At 36.7% G+C, this 20,888-nt stretch overlaps 7 gene segments (V, D, J or C); all 7 read right to left on the minus strand.

The window, feature by feature from the left end:
- Positions 1-2,430: 2,430 nt before the first annotated feature.
- On the minus strand, positions 2,431-2,860 carry LOC131475870 (Ig heavy chain V region XIG14-like; the record flags this gene model as incomplete). The annotated part of the segment is given in 2 exon segments: positions 2,431-2,723; positions 2,815-2,860. Coding segments are annotated over 2 exon segments (339 nt in total), but the record flags the coding sequence as incomplete, so codon positions are not given.
- Positions 2,861-4,783: 1,923 nt separating this feature from the next.
- LOC131475270 (Ig heavy chain V region 5A-like) lies at positions 4,784-5,225 on the minus strand. The segment is given in 2 exon segments: positions 4,784-5,088; positions 5,180-5,225. Coding segments are annotated over 2 exon segments (351 nt in total).
- Positions 5,226-11,328: 6,103 nt separating this feature from the next.
- On the minus strand, positions 11,329-11,761 carry LOC131474913 (Ig heavy chain V region XIG14-like; the record flags this gene model as incomplete). The annotated part of the segment is given in 2 exon segments: positions 11,329-11,624; positions 11,716-11,761. Coding segments are annotated over 2 exon segments (342 nt in total), but the record flags the coding sequence as incomplete, so codon positions are not given.
- A 1,101-nt stretch (positions 11,762-12,862) lies between these two features.
- Positions 12,863-13,277, minus strand: LOC131476024 (immunoglobulin heavy variable 2-70D-like; the record flags this gene model as incomplete). The annotated part of the segment is given in 2 exon segments: positions 12,863-13,140; positions 13,232-13,277. Coding segments are annotated over 2 exon segments (324 nt in total), but the record flags the coding sequence as incomplete, so codon positions are not given.
- A 2,013-nt stretch (positions 13,278-15,290) lies between these two features.
- LOC131475696 (Ig heavy chain V region XIG14-like) lies at positions 15,291-15,723 on the minus strand (the record flags this gene model as incomplete). The annotated part of the segment is given in 2 exon segments: positions 15,291-15,586; positions 15,678-15,723. Coding segments are annotated over 2 exon segments (342 nt in total), but the record flags the coding sequence as incomplete, so codon positions are not given.
- Positions 15,724-16,630: 907 nt separating this feature from the next.
- On the minus strand, positions 16,631-17,063 carry LOC131475901 (Ig heavy chain V region XIG14-like; the record flags this gene model as incomplete). The annotated part of the segment is given in 2 exon segments: positions 16,631-16,926; positions 17,018-17,063. Coding segments are annotated over 2 exon segments (342 nt in total), but the record flags the coding sequence as incomplete, so codon positions are not given.
- A 2,253-nt stretch (positions 17,064-19,316) lies between these two features.
- Positions 19,317-19,749, minus strand: LOC131475860 (Ig heavy chain V region XIG14-like; the record flags this gene model as incomplete). The annotated part of the segment is given in 2 exon segments: positions 19,317-19,612; positions 19,704-19,749. Coding segments are annotated over 2 exon segments (342 nt in total), but the record flags the coding sequence as incomplete, so codon positions are not given.
- Between the last annotated feature and the right edge of the window lie 1,139 nt (positions 19,750-20,888).

Genomic DNA, 20,888 nt, shown 5'->3' on the forward strand with positions numbered 1-20,888 from the left:
TGCATAGAGTCAAATATGTGAAGCATCAGTGTTGGTGTAACTGGAACCAATAAAAGAGTGTGTTCAGAATTATTAAAGGAACAGCGTGAAAATCACCGACCTGTCCAGGGTGTACCCCGCCTTTTGCCCAATTTCAGCTGGGATTGGCTCCAGTGCCCCCCCCTGACCCTCATGTGGAGGATAAAGTGGTAGAAAATGGATGGATAATTTATAATTATTGCTATATAACAATTACTCTATATTACAGTTACTTATTGAAATGTATGAAATGTATAGGTGTATACCCAAACATACCCATATATGTACACAGTGATGAACACTCATTCAAAAACCAAAGACCATTTTCTGCACTGGAGAGTGACACGACCTATATTGTCAGCATTTGGTATGAAGCCAAACTTACATTTTCAAATGTTAGTTAGCATTACAGATTTACATTCAGTATTAAAGCATAGTAATTATGATATGCAGCTTTTTATGAACTGTATGCATGTGTTATGTTTCTAATTATTAATTTTTTTGCAGGCTCTTACCGTTGCCTCCATTTATTTATTTATTTCAAATTTAAGTCATTTGTAATCCAACACTAACTGTGGGGTAACATTGTTATAACACACCATTACACACATACACACATACTGTATATATACATATATATATATATACTATGTATGTATATAATCCAAAGAGCTGTATTGCTTTTATCAAAGAAATGTGTATATTTTATGTGTCTAGTTTGAGTGGGGGATGGGTGATATTTAGGGAATACTCAGACTCACATCTGCAGTGTTTGTGTACAGCTCTGTGGCTTCATGTGTCACCGTGGCTTCGAGCACAATAATAAACAGCAGAGTCTTGAGTCGTCAGGCTGTTCATGTGCAGATACACCTGGTCCATGTCGTTGTCTCTGGAGATGTTGAAGCGATTCTGGACAGATGATGAATAATATTTGTTGCTTCCACTTGGAGCAGAAATGTGGGCAACCCATTCCAGGCCTTTTCCTTCAGCTTGTCTGACCCAGCTGATACGTGCATCACTATCAGATATTCCAGTGTAGGTACATGTCAGTTTGTGGGACTCTCCAGGCCGCTTTACCACAGGTTCAGATTCAGTCAGAGTCTGACTGTAGATGTCTGAAGAAAAACATTGATTTTGATTAGACCAGAGACAAACATGAGCTTCAACAAACAAAAGTGATGAGTGCAGAAGTGTGGCATTCACCAGAAACAGCTGTTAGCAACAGACACGTTAGACATGTAGCCAAAGTCATCGCGGGTGTTTGTCGTTGTGTCTGTTTGGATTTGTCTTTAGTTTGCAGTCAGATAAATAGAAATGACAAGATAGTGATTTGCATTGACTCCTCCTCCTCCCAATGCTCAAAAAAGATTTAGTAACTGATGAGATTTTATCTAATAACTCAAAGGATATTAAGGATCATTTAAAAAAAAAAAATTACATTTCTATGTTCTCATTATAATCTTTTTATGGGGTCAACAGACACCTTTTTGGTAGTATGTATAGTTTTTCTCCAGGTGAATGTTAATCTCTGCACATATGAAATAAAACAGTTCTTTGGTGATGTAAATTGACTCATCTCTGCCATTGTGGGAAACCAACAGGGGGACAATAGAAAGGGAGTTGATGCTGGTTTTCCAACACTGTGTGATCACTCTTAAACCTCCAGTCTGTATTGTTTATTTGTTTATTTGTAGTTGTTTTTATGCAGTGTTACTCGTTCAGATTGCTTCCAGGAAACTTGGAGCTGCAGTGAACAGCAGCAAATGTGTTGTGTCTGGCTCATACAGGCAGTGGTTTAGGGAGTTCTTGATGTGCTTTCTCTCTTCAGTGACACACTTGACTCCTCTAAGAGGGACCTTTATTGGAATGCTGTTGAATATTCATATTCCTCATTTGCCTCCACTTGCTTTGCTTGCAGAAAATGTGTATTTGCAAAACAGCACAAAGAAAAGCAGGAAGAAACTATGTTCTGTTGTTACATGAGCTCAATAATGACCGAATATATTCACCTTATAGGCATGATGGAACAGCCCAGATTCTCTTTTCTAATTCATCTAATTTATTATTTGGCCCACAGGGTATGTGCAGGTCAGTTTGTGGGACAACCTGAGTTTCGGAGTTATGAATTTTGTAATTGCCACAAAACATATATTATTTACATATGTTTTATTATTAAAATTAATAATAAAGTATTTATAATAATTATTGATTAATAATAAGTTAACAACAATTTATTCAAGTTTCTTTTTTTTGTTTATAAAAATATATTTTTGAAAGCTAACAACACTAACAGTAAACTGGTGTGAAATCATCAGTGGTCTGAAGGCTCCTCCTCTGGTGGATTCATGTTACAAGTGTTCAGGCACTGAGGGGTTTTTGTTCATGTCTACTGATGGTTTGTATCATTGTGTCTCTGGCACAGTAATACACTGCAGTGTCTTCAGGCTGCATATTCTGTCCATTCAGAGTCACTGTGTTGCTGGAAGTGTCTAAGTCAATACTGAATTTGTTCTTCAGTGAATCTTTGAAGCGTAAGTTTCCAGAAGAGTCATCCATTCCAATCCACTCCAGTCCTTTCCCTGCAGGCTGTCTGATCCAAGCTGTCCAATAGCTAAGAGAATAAGAGACCTGACAGGTGATGGTCAGACGTTGACCTGGCTGCACAGTCACAGAGGCTGGCTGTGTCAATGTTTCACACTTCACACCTGTTAAAAGAATAAAATGTTGAGTTATAAATGATCAAGTTTTCCTGTAAAAAAAACATTTGTTGACTCTGACAAATCTAGAGAGACTCACAGGATCCAGCTGCCAACAGCAGCAGCAGCAGAGCTACAGGAAACATGGTTTATGATGAATCTAACGTGCTGTGAGCTCCACTGTCAGTCTGATGTTGACTTTTTATAGGAAGATCACTGAGTTTGCATAGAGTCAAATATGTGAAGCATCAGTGTTGGTGTAACTGGAGCCAATAAAAGAGTGTGTTCAGAGTTATTATAGGAACAGAGTGAAAATCACCTCTGCTTTGACAAGACGGAACAGCGAGGACTCAGACGCAGAGGCCTTTTATTGTCTTTATTGGCACTCTTAACAGAACACAAGGCAGATCCTCTTACTGAGGGAAAACAAAGCGTGGCTATAAAAAACTAACCAATGGGGAGCACAACGCTCTTCAAAAGAAACGTTGCGTAACTATAAACGCGGAAACAAAAAATCACTCCGAAGAGGAAACAAAACTCAGACTATGGTTATCATAAAAAACTTAAACAGAAAACTCTCCAAACGGAGGAAAAACAAGGCTCTAAGCACTTCAAAACGAAAACAAACTCAAAGGACAATCCTACTGATAGGCGATCTATAACTAACTGAGAACGAGGTCAAACACAAAACGCAATCTAAATGATTGGATCTACTCAGTCTAACTAATACAACGCAAGTCACAATCCTAGTGATTGGAGTTTCCTAAAAAGCTGTGAAAATGAAACAGAAAATCTCTCCCAAGGAGGAAAACAAAAGAGGCTATAAATCTTAACTAAGGTATTAACTTTACAGGCTATGCTAAGAAAACTTACAAAGGAAAAGCGTCGCTCACAAAGAGGATCAAAACTTGTGGCATCTGTGGCTGTGACAAGGAGCTCGGGTGATCAGGCATGGGCTAAAACACACTGGCACTGACACAGGGGAACAGAGAGTTTTTAAAGTCCACATGGCTTAATTGTCAGCAGGTGTGTGTAATCAGGCCGGTAGGCCGGCAGAGGAGGGGGCGGGGCAAACTGCCGGAGTGACATGCTTCAACTTATTCAAACACATTTACTCTGTGTTTAAAGTGATAAAATAACAGTTTTGCTTTTTTTGTAAATTATATAATGATAAATAAAACACTGAACATATTTATATCTTCAAACAAAGTGTAATTTTCAGTATTTGAAAACTCTGACAAGAATCATTGCTCTAATTGCTATTATATGAATTATGGAACTTAAATCTTCATATTTAAGTTTTCCTGAGTGATTTTCTTTTACTGTCAAGACATTTTCTCAGTGAACTCAGTATATCACTGTTGCATTATGTCACTGTCAAATGAATTATTCTGCTAATATATCTGTAACTTTCTGTATTTCAGTTCTTATTTAAAGTGAAAAAAACTTGCACCAAAACACAATTTATATATTAAAATTGTGCTATTTCAGATATTGCTTTTGTTACCTTTTGTGATTATAACCTAATATCTCCAGTAAGTGATACAATTTGTTTTCATTATTTTAAGATACAATGTGGGTTGTTAGTGTATGTATTTGTTACCTTACTTTATTTCAAACATGTTATTTATTTATTTTCATCCTAATATAAGACTTTGTTCACATGATTCAGTTCTTCTGAGATATCACCTTTGGTGTGTTATCATTTAGACAGTAATTCACTGGAGAGGAAAATAACAATATTAATACAAAAGAGAAACAACAATTTCTAAATGTTTTTGGAAAAGATACCTCAACCATTATATTATGTTATATCATATTATTCTAAAATCGTTTTACATTACAAAAAATATATACAATGACATTGTAGTGACTGTAAGTTTGGTGTGTTTAAACTGACATAAACAAATATTATTATTTTACATGAGGAACAATTTGTGAACTTTTAATGCAGAAACAGTAAACTGGTGTGAAATCATCAGTGGTCTGAAGGCTCCTCCTCTGGTGGATTCATGTTACAAGTGTTCAGGCACTGAGGGGTTTTTGTTCATGTCTACTGATGGTTTGTATCATTGTGCCGTTCTGGCACAGTAATACACTGCAGTGTCTTCAGGCTGCATATTCTGTCCATTCAGAGTCGCTGTGTTGCTGGAAGTGTCTCCATCAATACTGAATTTGTTCTTCAGTGAATCTTTGAAGTATGAGCCTCCAGTGTATTTCATTCCAATCCCCTCCAGTCCTTTCCCTGCAGGCTGCCTGATCCAAGCTGTGTAATAGCTACCAACAGAATAAGAGACCTGACAGGTGATGGTCAGACGTTGACCTGGCTGCACAGTCATAGAGGCTGGCTGTGTCAATGTTTCACACTTCACACCTGTTAAAAGAATAAAATGTTGAGTTATAAATGATCAAGTTTTCCTGTAAAAGAAACATTTGTTGACTCTGACAAATCTAGAGAGACTCACGGGATCCAGCTGCCAACAGCAGCAGCAGCAGAGCTACAGGAAACATGGTTTATGATGAATCTAACGTGCTGTGAGCTCCACTGTCAGTCTGATGTTGACTTTTTATAGGAAGATCACTGAGTTTGCATAGAGTCAAATATGTGAAGCATCAATTCTAATTGTTATTTTATGAATTGTGGAACTTAAATCTTCAATATTTAAGTGATTTTCCTTTACTGTCAACACATCTTATCAGTGAACTCAGTATATCACTAAAGCATTATATCACTGTTGCATTAATTAGTCTGTTAATATATCTGTATTTTTCTGTTTAAATTTTTATTTAGAGTGAACAAAACATGCACCAAAACATGACGCTGGTTTTGCCCAAGGGACCTTTTTATAGATTTTTATAGATTGTGATTATAACCTAATATCCAAGCAATAAAACGTATTTTTATTCTTTTAGAATACAATGTGGGTTATTTGTTAAAGTATTTGTTAACTTACTTTTATTACAAACATGTATTTGTTTGATCCTAATAAAACACTTTGTTCACATGATTCAGTTCTTCTGAGATATCACCTTTGATGTGACATAATTTACACAGTAATTCACTGCTGAGGCAAATAAGAATAAAAATACAAAAGAGAAACAATTTCTAAATGTTTCACGAAAAGATACCTCCACCATTATATTATGTTACAGAATACTATTTTAAAATCTTTATACATTTCAACAATTATAGACAATGACATTGTAGTGACTGTAAGGTTGGTGTGTTTAAACTGATTATATTCATTATTATATTAAATTAAGAACAATGTGTGAACTTTTAAGGCAGTTACATTAAACTGGTGTGAAATCATCAGTGGTCTGAAGGCTCCTCCTCTGGTGGATTCATGTTACAAGTGTTCAGGCACTGAGGGGTTTTTGTTCATGTCTACCGATGGTTTGTATCATTGTGTCTCTGGCACAGTAATACACTGCAGTGTCTTCAGGCTGCATATTCTGTCCATTCAGAGTCACTGTTTTGCTGGAAGTGTGTAAGTCAATACTGAATTTGTTCTTCAGTGAATCTTTGTAGTATGAGCTTCCAGTGCCTTTCACTCCAATCCACTCCAGTCCTTTCCCTGCAGGCTGCCTGATCCAAGCTGTCCAATAGCTAAGATCATAAGAGACCTGACAGGTGATGGTCAGACGTTGACCTGGCTGCACAGTCACAGAGGCTGGTTGTGTCAATGTTTCACACTTCACACCTGTTAAAAGAATAAAATGTTGAGTTATAAATGATCAAGTTTTCCTGTAAAAGAAACATTTGTTGACTCTGACAAATCTAGAGAGACTCACAGGATCCAGCTGCCAACAGCAGCAGCAGCAGAGCTACAGGAAACATGGTTTATGATGAATCTAACGTGCTGTGAGCTCCACTGTCAGTCTGATGTTGACTTTTTATAGGAAGATCACTGAGTTTGCATAGAGTCAAATATGTGAAGCATCAGTGTTGGTGTAACTGGAGCCAATAAAAGAGTGTGTTCAGAGTTATTATAGGAACAGAGTGAAAATCACCGACCTATCCAGGGTGTACCCCGCCTTTTGCCCTATTTCAGCTGGGATTGGTTTCCAGTGCCCCCCTGTGACCCTCATGTCGAGGATAAAGTGGTAGAAAATGGATGGATAATTTATAATTATTGCTATATATAAAGGATATTGTTAAGGATATTTTAAAAAAATCTTGTTTATCATTTTCATGTTCTAAATTATAAGCTTTTTAAAGGGTCAACAGACACCTTTTTGGTAGTATGTTTAGTTTTTCTCCAGGTTAATGTTAATCTCTGCACATATGAAATAAAACAGTTCTTTGGTGATGTAAATTGACTCATCTCTGTCATTGTGGGAAACCAACAGGGGGACAATAGAAAAGGAGTTGATGCTGGTTTTCCAACACTGTGTGATTACTTTTAAACCTCCAGTCTGTATTGTTTATTTGTTTATTTGTTTTTTGGTTTTTTATGTAGTGTAACTCGTTTGTTACTCGAAAATCACCTCTGCTCACCAACTTATAAACACATTTACTCTGTGTTTAAAGTGATAAAATAAGTGTCAGTTTTGTTTTTTTTGTAAGTAATATCGCTCTCAATAAAACACACTGAAAATATTTATATTTTCAAACAAAGTGTATATGAATTATGGAACTTAAATCTTCAATATTAAGTTTTCCTCAGTGATTTTCTTCTACTGTCAACACATCTTATCAGTGAACACAGTATATCACTGTTGCATTAATTCTTCTACTAATAAATCTGTATTTTTCTGTATTTCAGTTCTTATTGCACCAAAACATGAAGCTGGTTTACCCAAGAGACCTTTTTAGGGTTTGAGCAACTTTGTTGCAAGAACCCTATTGTAATTGTATGGATTATAAGGGTTCGAGGAACTCTGTTGCAAGAACCCTATTGAAACCGTAAGGATTATTCTTCTTCTTCCGATTCTTCTTCTTCCTCTTCACCAGAGTAAATCGCATTTTAGAGGCCCTGAACATGCCCCAAAACTCACCAATTTTTGCAACCGCATCAGACCTGGTGTACAATTACGTTTATTCGTATTTCGGGGAATGTGCGTTAAAAAATGAAAGTGGGCGGGGCAAATAACTGCTCCACCCCCTAAAACTTGTGGGCCTGAGGAGCACGTTTAATGTACATTCACAAAACTTGGTACACGCGTTCCTTAGGTCGGGACGGTCAAAAAAGTCAGCCTAGCCTATGCTCTAAAACGAACAGGAAAGCCGCCATCTTGGATTGAAAGTTCATTTTTTGCCGATTTTGGCCATTTCGCACCAATGGTATTTGAACAAACTTGTCCTTGAGGTTTCATGGGATCACCTTCAAACTTGGTGAGGTCACTGTGGACAAGTTGAGGATCTAAAGTTATTGAAAACTTTTCCCATAAGTATCACGGCGTACGAGAAAGGGGGCGGCAAAGTTGGTGAAAATTTAAATTTTTCGCCACAGGCAACAAAACTCTTATAACTTTGTGATAGAAGGTCCCATCCCAACCAAATTTGCTAGGGTTGATGATGGACCATGGCTGAAGATGCCTATGCAAAAACTGTAAATTTTTAAAACAGCGCCTCCTGGTGGTAACAGAAAATACAACAAATTCACAATTTCGCTTATAACTTTTACAGAGTTCATTGTATCAAACTCAAGATTAGTGAAAACAATCAAAACACATGGTAGATGATGCATGCTGAATATGATAACAAATCGTTCAATGGTGTTGCCATGGCAACACTGCAAAGTGTTCACTCAACTGAGTGGTTTGTTCGTTCATTTTCATGCAGTACCTTTTTTTCGCCACATGATGGAGGCACCTGCATACAAATCTATATGAAATTATTCCATGTCAAAATCAGCGCCCCCTGGTAACAGCAGACGAAATTACATTTACAATTTTTCATGCTGCTTTAACAGGAATAGTTGTATCCACTTGAACCTTGATATGTGAGACCTCAGACCCGTCCGGAACATGTCTGTAAAGGATGACCTCTCTACAGGAAGTAGAACTCCCGAAACAGGAAGTAAAGTCTAACATTGTCCGATCTTCACGAAACTTGATATGTGAGTCAAGGGACCGTCCCTGAACACGTTTACGGACACACCTTTCACCCAACAGAAAGTCGGCCATTTTAAACAGGAAGAGCCCTCTAACATACCCCAGGGACGCTGAAAATAACTTTGACTGAAAATAACTAGTACCGCAAGCGGTGAATAAACGGGAGATGAGCTAGAGGACTTGCGCGGCAACGTGGGCGCACAGAGACTCGCAAGCCCTCAAGCTCGAACCCGTTCATGACCACTTGCGGTACTGATATAGATTAAAATCGTGTTGTTTCAGATATTCATTTTGTTAACTTTTGTGATTATAACCTAATATCTAAGTAATAAAATTTGGTTTTATTTTAAGATACAATGTGGGTTATTTGTGGATGTATTTGTTACCTTACTTTTATTTCAAACACTTTATTCATTTATTTTCATCCTAATAAAATACTTTGTTCACATGTCATTTCTTCTGAGATATCACATTTGATGTGACATCATTTAGACAGTAATTCACTGCTGAGGCAAATAAGAATAAAAATACAAAAGAGAAACAACATGTTCTAAATGTTTTTGCGAAAATATACCTCAACCATTATATTATGTTATATCATATTATTTTAAAATCGTTATACATTACAAAAAATATATACAATGTAGTGACTGTCAGTGTGGTGTGTTTAAACTGACATAAACAAATATTAATATTTTACATTAGGAACAATTTGTGAACTTTTAAGGCAGTAACATTAAACTGGTGTGAAATCATCAGTGTTCTGAAGGCTCCTCCTCTGGTGGATTCATGTTACAAGTGTTCAGGCACTGAGGGGTTTTTGTTCATATCTACTGATGGTTTGTATCATTGTGTCTCTGGCACAGTAATACACTGCAGTGTCTTCAGGCTGCATATTCTGTCCATTCAGAGTCACTGTTTTGCTGGAAGTGTCTAAGTCAATACTGAATTTGTTCTTCAGTGAATCTTTGAAGAATGAGTCTCCAGTGTATTTCATTCCAATCCACTCCAATCCTTTCCCTGCAGGCTGCCTGATCCAAGCTGTCCAATAGCTACTAAGATCATAAGAGACCTGACAGGTGATGGTCAGACGTTGACCTGGCTGCACAGTCACAGAGGCTGGCTGTGTCAATGTCACTCAAACACAAACCAAAATATACACAAGGCAGAGGCAGAGATCTCACTATAAACAAAATAGTTTATTTTAACAAAGCAAAGTCTTACTCAAGGTCAGGTAATCAATCCAAAACAGGGTCAGACGACAGTGAGCCAGGCACAGAGAACAAGATGACGCAGCTGTGGTAATCTAGAAGGGAAACCATGAGGTGCAGGACGAGGAAACATACATGACACACTGACACAGGACAAAGGGAGGAGGGCGTATTTAAGGAGCATGAACTGATTAACACCAGGTGCAGACAATCAGGGAATCAACGAGACTAGACGAGACAGATGAAGTGCAGACAGGAAGACAGAAAAACCCTTCACCAAAATAAAACCAGGAGTACACATAAACTAAACTAAAACTGACGCAGACTTAACACTGAACACGGGACATGACAATGTGTATGTGTGTGTGTGTGCTTGTGTACATTTATGCTGTTTGAGTGTGGGTGTTGTTTTTACACAGTTCAAGGTCACGTGTGTAAAATATGTACAACAGTGACCTTCAGTGTTTAAAACAGCAACTGCAATCCCAATGAAAAACTATGCTGAAACATAGCTTTTTAAAATAGGTAAATAAGATGCTGCACATTGATGTGTAAAAGTGTCTTTAAATTCCTTTTCACTCTCAGCTGTCTATATTTTAATGTGGACCATTGTTTTCTTATCCTGTGGTTGAGATGTTTTTGAGAGACTTAGGTTTTGTATCACTCTCTGCTGGCAGCCCATGTGTTTAAGTGCTACTAACCAATATGTGCCTTTTGCAATACATTATTAGGAAGTATCATCAATGTGAAACGAACACTGTAAATTCTTGTACAGCTTTAATTTGAACCAACTGCAGTCACTGTCACTGTAGCTGTCGAGCACAATAATAAACAGAAGAGTCTTCAGTCTTCAGTCTGTTCATCTGCAGATTCACCTGCTGTTTGCTGTTGTCTCTGGAGATGGTGAAGAGGCTTCAGACTGACTGAGAGTAGTATGTGGTGCCACTACTATCACTGATAGCAACTCACTCCAGTCCTTTACCAGGTGCCTGTCTGATCCAAGAATTCCAGTGATGACCTCCAAACCCTGAATATGTGCAGGTCAGTCTGTGGGACAACCTTAGATTTGTCAATTTTGTAATTGTAACAAAACATTTATTATTTGAATATATTTCATTTTTAAAACCTATATTAATAATCATGTTGTATTAAGTTAACAACAATTTATTTACATTTGTATTCATTTGTTTATAAAAATATATGTTTGTCATCTAACAATACTAACAGTAAACTGGTGTGAAACCATCAGTGGTCTGAAGGCTCCTCCTCTGGTGGATTCATGTTACAAGTGTTCAGGCACTGAGGGGTTTTTGTTCATGTCTACTGATGGTTTGAATCATTGTGTCTCTGGCACAGTAATACACTGCAGTGTCTTCAGGCTGCATATTCTGTCCATTCAGAGTCGCTGTGTTGCTGGAAGTGTCTAAGTCAATACTGAATTTGTTCTTCAGTGAATCTTTGTAGAATGTGTATCCAGTGCTTCTCACTCCAATCCACTCCAGTCCTTTCCCTGCAGGCTGCCTGATCCAACCTGTGTAATAGCTACTAAAAGAATAAGAGACCTGACAGGTGATGGTCAGACGTTGACCTGGCTGCACAGTCACAGAGGCTGGCTGTGTCAATGTTTCACACTTCACACCTGTTAAAAGAATAAAATGTTGAGTTATAAATGATCAAGTTTTCCTGTAAAAGAAACATTTGTTGACTCTGACAAATCTAGAGATACTCACAGGATCCAGCTGCCAACAGCAGCAGCAGCAGAGCTACAGGAAACATGGTTTATGATGAATCTAACGTGCTGTGAGCTCCACTATCAGTCTGATGTTGACTTTTTATAGGAAGATCACTGAGTTTGCATAGAGTCAAATATGTGAAGCATCAGTGTTGGTGTAACTGGAGCCAATAAAAGAGTGTGTTCAGAGTTATTATAGGAACAGAGTGAAAATCACCTCTGCTTCAACTTATTCACACATTTACTCTGTGTTTAAAGTGATAAAATAACAGTTTTGCTTTTATTATAAATGATATAGTGCTAAATATAACACACTGACAATATTTGAATCGTTAACTACTCAGTATTCCAGTTTCCAATGTATCAATAAACTTTTGAAATCCACTCTGTCTCGTGTTTTACATCAGTCTGCCGTTAAATTCAAACCTTAGCTCTTCTATTATAAAACAAAAAAGAGTAAGTGCTGCTGCACACATTTTCACTGCAAGTCATGAAAAATGTTTTTAAATGTTAGTAAAAATTATATTTTTATTTATATTATATTTTGATCGACACATATTGGAAAAAGTTACAATTCAGTTAGTGAAAGTATAAAGGAGCTAGTGAGTTTAATAATTTTTTGTTAATGTAGGGCCACTTTGGTTGGAGGTTTCAAAGTCCATATTGATGATGATGATAATTTTGTTTTTGCATTTAATAATAGGAATTTCATGTTTCTTTGAGGAGTTTGTGAGAGTGATGTCTCTGATTTAGTTTGAAAGTTTAACAGTTAACCAGCTACTAATGGTAATTCTATTGACATTTCACTGTTAAAAGTCATTGATTGTGTCATTTACTAACTGTATGTACTGTTTGAGATATCACGGATATCTTTTTCCTGATACAAGGAAAAACAGCTTAAGTGGTTCCAATTTATAAAAAGTGAAGAAAATATTATATCAAATTAGAACTGTGTCTTTGTTTCCCTAATTTTCTAAGATACTTGAAAAAGTAAAAAAAAATGTACTTTTAAGGCAGTAACAGTAAACTGCTGTGAAATCATCAGTGGTCTGAAGGCTCCTCCTCTGGTAGATTCATGTTACAAGTGTTCACGCACTGAGGGGTTTTTGTTCATGTCTACTGATGGTTTGTATCATTGTGTCTCTGGCACAGTAATACACTGCAGTGTCTTCAGGCTGCATATTCTGTCCATTCAGAGTCACTGTGTTGCTGGAAGAGTCTTCATCGGTACTGAATTTGTTCTTCAGTGAATCTTTATAAGTTTTGTCCGTTGCAATCCACTCCAGTCCTTTCCCTGCAGGCTGCCTGATCCAAGCTGTGTAATAGCCACTAAGAGAATAAGAGACCTGACAGGTGATGGTCAGACGTTGACCTGGCTGCACAGTCACAGAGGCTGGCTGTGTCAATGTTTGACACTTCACACCTGTTAAAAGAATAAAATGTTGAGTTATAAATGATCAAGTTTTCCTGTAAAAGAAACATTTGTTGACTCTGAAAAATCTAGAGAGACTCACAGGATCCAGCTGCCAACAGCAGCAGCAGCAGAGCTACAGGAAACATGGTTTATGATGAATCTAACGTGCTGTGAGCTCCACTGTCAGTCTGATGTTGACTTTTTATAGGAAGATCACTGAGTTTGCATAGAGTCAAATATGTGAAGCATCAGTGTTGGTGTAACTGGAGCCAATAAAAGAGTGTGTTCAGAGTTATAGGAACAGAGTGAAAATCACCTCTGCTTCAACTTATTCAAACACATTTACTCTGTGTTTAAAGTGATAAAAAAAACTGTCAGTTTAGCTTTTGTTGTAAATGATATAGCGCTAAATATAACAGACCGAAAATATTTATATTTTCAAACAATGTGTAATTTTCCGTATTTGAAAACTATGACAAGAATCATTGCTCTAATTGTTATTATATGACTTATTTAACTTAAATCTTCATATTTAAGTTTCCCTGAGTGATTTTCTTTTACTGTCAAGACATTTTATAAGTGAACTCAGTATATCACTATTGCATTATGTCACTGTCAAATGAATTCTTCTGCTAATAAATCTGTATTTTTCTGTATTTCAGTTCTTACTTAAAGTGAACAAAAATTGCACTAAAACATTAAGCTGGTTTGCCCAAGAGATTATTTTTTTATAGATTAAAATTGTGCTGTTTTAGATATTGCTTTTGTTACCTTTTGTGATTATAACCTAATATCTACAGTAAGTGATACAATTTGTTTTTATTATTTTAAGATACAATGTGGGTTATTTGTGGATGTATTTGTTACCTTACTTTTATTTCAAACATGTTATTTATTTATTTCCATCCTAATATAAGACTTTGTTCGCATGATTTAGTTCTTCTGAGATATCACCTTTGGTGTGTTATCATTTAGACAGTAATTCACTGGAGAGGAAAATAACAATAATAATACATGTTGTGTCAAAACCTGGTTCACTGAGCAAAGAGCCAAAATCCCACCAACTAACGGATCCCTGACACTCCAAACCTGCAGGGGGCAACCACATCAGTGGTGGAGCCCCAGGTAACAGGAAGGAATTGCCTGAGGAATACAGCAAGCATGGTGTGAAATGTTTGGAGTTGGTTCAGTCACCTTGCTTTCTCCTGGAGACACCTCACAGCCATTGCATCTGATCAACAATTGAAGACACCACTGGTATAGTAGTGTTGAAATTTAAGTTTGGAGGCTACGCTTCCCAAATGCCTTTGATTGTGTGTTTGTGGATGCAATGTTTTATTTAAATTGAGTAATTTGGAAACTTATTTATTTGGTTTATGATGATAGAGGTGATTTGAAGTACTTTGTTACTTGTACTTTAATCATAACCTTTGGTGTAGCTTTGTTACTTTAATGGTTAACCTTTTTGGAGTGATTTAAGTTAATTAATCTGAATAAGTCTTCATTTATCAAGTACAATTAACATTATTATTATCATGTATTTTTTATATTAAGAAGTATGAACTGAAATGATATGCTATTAATGGCTTTGTTTTTTCACTGTTTATCCTAGGGTATTAATCTATTCCGTTACGTCCTGTTCATCCCATTCTGCCCTAAAATAAAAAACTGAAGATTGAACAGAATTGAGTTGTCCATCGTCGTCCTTCAACAGTTGATCAGCCGTTTTTCAAGTTTGGGCAGAGCTGTGGCCAACAAATACACACTAAAACAACACATAACTTGACAATACAAAAGAGAAACAACAATTTCTAAAGGTTTTTGGAAAAGATATCTCAACCATTATATTATGTTATATCATATTATTTTAAAATTGTTATACATAACAAAAAATATATACAATGACATTGTAGTGACTGTAAGTTTTGTGTGTTTCAACTGACATAAACAAATATTATTATTTTACATGAGAAACAATTTATTCACTTTTTTCTTTTTTTTGTTTATAAAATATATATTTTTGAAATCTAAAAACACTAACAGTAAACTGGTGTGAAATCATCAGTGGTCTGAAGGCTCCTCCTCTGGTGGATTCATGTTACAAGTGTTCAGGCACTGAGGGGTTTTTGTTCATGTCTACTGATGGTTTGTATCATTGTGTCTCTGGCACAGTAATACACTGCAGTGTCTTCAGGCTGCATATTCTGTCCATTCAGAGTCACTGTTTTGCTGGAAGTGTCTAAGTCAATGCTGAATTTGTTCTTCAGTGAATCTTTGTAGTATGAGCCTCCAGTGTTTTTCTCTCCAATCCACTCCAGTCCTTTCCCTGCAGGCTGCCTGATCCAATGTGTCCAATAGCTACTAAGAGAATAAGAGACCTGACAGGTGATGGTCAGACGTTGACCTGGCTGCACAGTCACAGAGGCTGGCTGTGTCAATGTTTCACACTTCACACCTGTTAAAAAAATAAAATGTTGAGTTATAAATGATCAAGTTTTCCTGTAAAAGAAACATTTGTTGACTCTGACAAATCTAGAGAGACTCACAGGATCCAGCTGCCAACAGCAGCAGCAGCAGAGCTACAGGAAACATGGTTTATGATGAATCTAACGTGCTGTGAGCTCCACTGTCAGTCTGATGTTGACTTTTTATAGGAAGATCACTGAGTTTGCATAGAGTCAAATATGTGAAGCATCAGTTCTAATTGTTATTTTATGAATTGTGGAACTTAAATATTCAATATTTAAGTGATTTTCCTTTACTGTCAACACATCTTATCAGTGAACTTAGTATATCACTATAGCATTATATTACTGTTGCATTAATTAGTCTGTTAATATATCTGTATTTTTCTGTGTTTACATTTTTTATTTCAAGTGAACAAATCATGCACTAAAACATGAAGCTGGTTTTGCCCAAGAGACCTTTATTATAGATTGTTATAGATCGTGATTATAACCTAATATCCAAGCAATAAAATGTGTTTTTATACTTTTAGAATACAATGTGGGTTATTTGTTAAAGTATTTGTTACCTTACATTTATTTCAAACATTTATTTGTTTGATCCTAATAAAACACTTTGTTCACATGATTCAGTTCTTCTGAGATATCACCTTTGGTGTGACATCATTTACACAGTAATTCACTGCTGAGGCAAATAAGAATAAAAATACAAAAGAGAAACAATTTCTAAATGTTTCACGAAAAGATACCTCAACCATTATATTATGTTACAGAATACTATTTTAAAATCTTTATACATTTCAACAATTATAGACAATGACATTGTAGTGACTGTAAGGTTGGTGTGTTTAAACTGATTTAATTCATTATTATATTAAATTAAGAACAATTTGTGAACTTTCAAGGCAGAAACAGGGAACTGGTGTGAAATCATCAGTGGTCTGAAGGCTCCTCCTCTGGTGGATTCATGTTACAAGTGTTCAGGCACTGAGGGGTTTTTGTTCATGTCTACTGATGGTTTGTATCATTGTGTCTCTGGCACAGTAATACACTGCAGTGTCTTCAGGCTGCATATTCTGTCCATTCAGAGTCACTGTGTTGCTGGAAGTGTCTCCATCAATACTGAATTTGTTCTTCAGTGTATCTTTGTAGTATGTGGTGTATCCATGTCGTCCCACTCCAATCCACTCCAGTCCTTTCCCTGCAGGCTGCCTGATCCAAGCAGTGTAATAGCTACTAAGATCATAAGAGACCTGACAGGTGATGGTCAGACGTTGACCTGGCTGCACAGTCACAGAGGCTGGCTGTGTCAATGTGTCACACTTCACACCTGTTAAAAGAATAAAATGTTGAGTTATAAATGATCAAGTTTTCCTGTAAAAGAAACATTTGTTGACTCTGACAAATCTAGAGAGACTCACAGGATCCAGCTGCCAACAGCAGCAGCAGCAGAGCTACAGGAAACATGGTTTATGATGAATCTAACGTGCTGTGAGCTCCACTGTCAGTCTGATGTTGACTTTTTATAGGAAGATCACTGAGTTTGCATAGAGTCAAATATGTGAAGCATCAGTGTTGGTGTAACTGGAGCCAATAAAAGAGTGTGTTCAGAGTTATTATAGGAACAGAGTGAAAATCACCTCTGCTTCAACTTATTCAAACACATTTACTCTGTGTTTAAAGTGATAAAATAACAGTTTTGCTTTTGCTGTAAATGATATAGCGCTAAATATAACAGACCAAAAATATTTATATTTTCAAACAATGTGTACTTTTCAGTATTGAAAACTATGACAAGAATCATTGCTCTAATTGTTATTATATGAATTATTGAACTTACATCTTCATATTTAAGTTTTCCTGAGTGATTTTCATTTACTGTCAAGACATTTTATAAGTGAACTCAGTATATCACTATTGCATTATGTCACTGTCAAATGAATTCTTCTGCTAATAAATCTGTATTTTTCTGTATTTCATTTCTTACTTAAAGTAAACAAAAATTGCACCAAAACATGAAGCTGGTTTGCCCAAGAGATTTTTTTTTATAGATTAAAATTGTGCTTTTTCAGATATTGCTTTTGTTACCTTTTGTGATTATAACCTAATATCTACAGTAAGTGATACAATTTGTTTTCATTATTTTAAGATACAATGTGGGTTGTTAGTGTATGTATTTGTTACCTTACTTTTATTTCAAACATGTTATTTATTTATTTTCATCCTAATATAAGACTTTGTTCACATGATTCAGTTCTTCTGAGATATCACCTTTGGTGTGTTATCATTTAGACAGTAATTCACTGGAGAGACAGTCAAATCTACATGCCTATTAAAAAGAACGAAGTTAACTCTTTTAAAATTTTACTTCAGTGTCTTGATGACATAAAGGCCTGGATGACTCTGAACTTTTTAAGTTTTAATGAGAAAAAGACTGAAGTGATGGTGTTTGGTGGCACCACTGGGACCCCCCAAGTAGATCTGGGCTGCTTGGCACCGCTTTTAAAACACACTACCACAAACCTGGGGGTTAAAATCGACACTGATCTGAAGTTTGACAACCAGATCAGGTCTGTTGTTAAATCCAGCTTTTTTCAACTGAGGCAGCTGACCAAAATAAAGCCAATTCTCTCGAGGCAGCATTTTTAAATAGTCATTCACGCCTTTGTCACCACTCGGCTGGATTACTGTAATTCGCTTTATGTGGGGGTTAGTGCGTCCTCCGTTGCCCGTCTTCAGATGGTACAAAACGCTGCCGCACGTCTTTTAACTGGCACACGTAAATTTGAGCACATTTCCCCAATTTTAGCTTCACTCCACTGGCTGCCGATACATTTCATGATCGATTTTAAAATGATTTTATTTGTTTTAAATCCCTGAATGGTCTTGCCCCGTCCTACCTCTCTGAGCTTCTACATCCATACTCACCCGCTCGCTCTCTCAGGTCAGCTGATCAGCTGCTCCTGAGTGTGCCTAAAACTAAGCGGAAGCTCAGAGGGGATCGTGCCTTCGCTGTCGCAGCTCCAAAACTTTGGAACGATCTGCCACTGCGCATAAGACAGGCCTCGTCCTTGTCTGTTTTTAAATCCCTCCTTAAAACCCACCTTTTCTCTTTGGCCTTTGAAACCTCATGAGACGTTTGTTTTTTTATTTATTTTACATATTTTAATTTGAATAGAATTTATTGTTTTTTATTGTATGGCTGCTAATTCTTATTGTGTTTTATGATTCTAATTTATTTTAAGCTGTTTTATCTCATTTTGAACCTTTTATGTATAATGCCTTTTATTTATTCTGTACAGCACTTTGGTCCATTGTGGTTTGTTTAAAGTGCTTAACAAATAAAGTTGGATTGGATTGGATTGGAGAGGAAAATAACAATATTAATACAAAATAGAAACAACAATTTCTAAATGCTTTTGGAAAAGATACCTCAACCATTATATTATGTTATATCATATTATTTTAAAATCGTTTTACATTACAAAAAATATATACAATGACATTGTAGTGACTGTAAGTTTGGTGTGTTTAAACTGACATAAATAAATATTATTATTTTACATGAGGAACAATTTGTGAACTTTTAATGCAGAAACAGTAAACTGGTGTGAAATCATCAGTGGTCTGAAGGCTCCTCCTCTGGTGGATTCATGTTACAAGTGTTCAGGCACTGAGGGGTTTTTGTTCATGTCTACTGATGGTTTGTATCATTGTGTCTCTGGCACAGTAATACACTGCAGTGTCTTCAGGCTGCATATTCTGTCCATTCAGAGTCACTGTTTTGCTGGAAGTGTCTAAGTCAATACTGAATTTGTTCTTCAATGAATCTTTGTAGTATGTGGTGTATCCATCTCGTGAGCTTCCAATCCACTCCAGTCCTTTCCCTGCAGGCTGCCTGATCCAATGTGTCCGATAGCTACTAAGAGAATAAGAGACCTGACAGGTGATGGTCAGACGTTGACCTGGCTGCACAGTCACAGAGGCTGGCTGTGTCAATGTGTCACACTTTACACCTGTTAAAAGAATAAAATGTTGAGTTATAAATGATCAAGTTTTCCTGTAAAAGAAACATTTGTTGACTCTGACAAATCTAGAGAGACTCACAGGATCCAGCTGCCAACAGCAGCAGCAGCAGAGCTACAGGAAACATGGTTTATGATGAATCTAACGTGCTGTGAGCTCCACTGTCAGTCTGATGTTGACTTTTTATAGGAAGATCACTGAGTTTGCATAGAGTCAAATACGTGAAGCATCAGTGTTGGTGTAACTGGAGCCAATAAAAGAGTGTGTTCAGAGTTATTATAGGAACAGAGTGAAAATCACCTCTGCTTCAACTTATTCAAACACATTTACACTGTGTTTAAAGTAATAAAATAACTGTCAGTTTTGCCGTATATTATGTTGCCCTAATGTATTGAAAATAATGATATTTTTAAACAAGATTCATAAAATTATATGTTACTTTATTTTATGCTATTGTAATTCTTCTTACAGACGAGACAAATAAGAACTTTTTTAATATTAAAACTGAAAAACATGCAGATTTGGGGATTAGGCAAATTGGACACTCTAAATTGTTTGTCGGTGTGAGAGTGGATGCTTGTTTGTCTCTATGTGTCCCTGTGATGGACTGACTACCGGGATGTACCCCGCCTTTTGCCCTATGTCAGCTGGGATTGGCACCAACGCCCCCCCATGACCCTGTCGCGGATAAAGTGGGAGAAGAATTTATTATGTGTGACACTGCAATTAAAGCACCATCAAAAGCATCTCATTCGCTTTTCTCCTTCAGTTGAACTGCAGTAGATTTGTATTTGGTTTTAATGAACTTCCTAAGTGTGCAGTTATTGTTACTTGCAGTTAGTCTAGGATTAAGCTCTTGTGGTTCAAAGGTGAGTAAAGTGAGATGACTGAGAATATTTTTACAGTCTCATTTCAAATGAGAGAAAAATAAAGCTTTAACTGCCCTCTATAGCAGGGTTCCAACACACCTGATTCAAATGGTCAGTTCATCAGAAAGCACTGCAGAAGCTTGATAACAACCCATTTGAGCCAGGCACAGAGAACAAGATGAAGCAGACGTGGTAATCTAGAAGGGAACCCATGAGGTGCAGGACGAGGAAACATACATGACACACTGACACAGGACAAAGGGAGGAGGGCGTTTTTAAGGAGCATGGACTGATTAACACCAGGTGCAGACAATCAGGGAATCAACGAGACTAGACGAGACAGATGAAGTGCAGACAGGAAGACAGAAAAACCCTTCACCAAAATAAAACCAGGAGT

Source organism: Solea solea, chromosome 16, assembly GCF_958295425.1.
Source record: "Solea solea chromosome 16, fSolSol10.1, whole genome shotgun sequence".
In the NCBI taxonomy this organism is placed as follows: Eukaryota; Metazoa; Chordata; class Actinopteri; order Pleuronectiformes; family Soleidae; genus Solea; species Solea solea.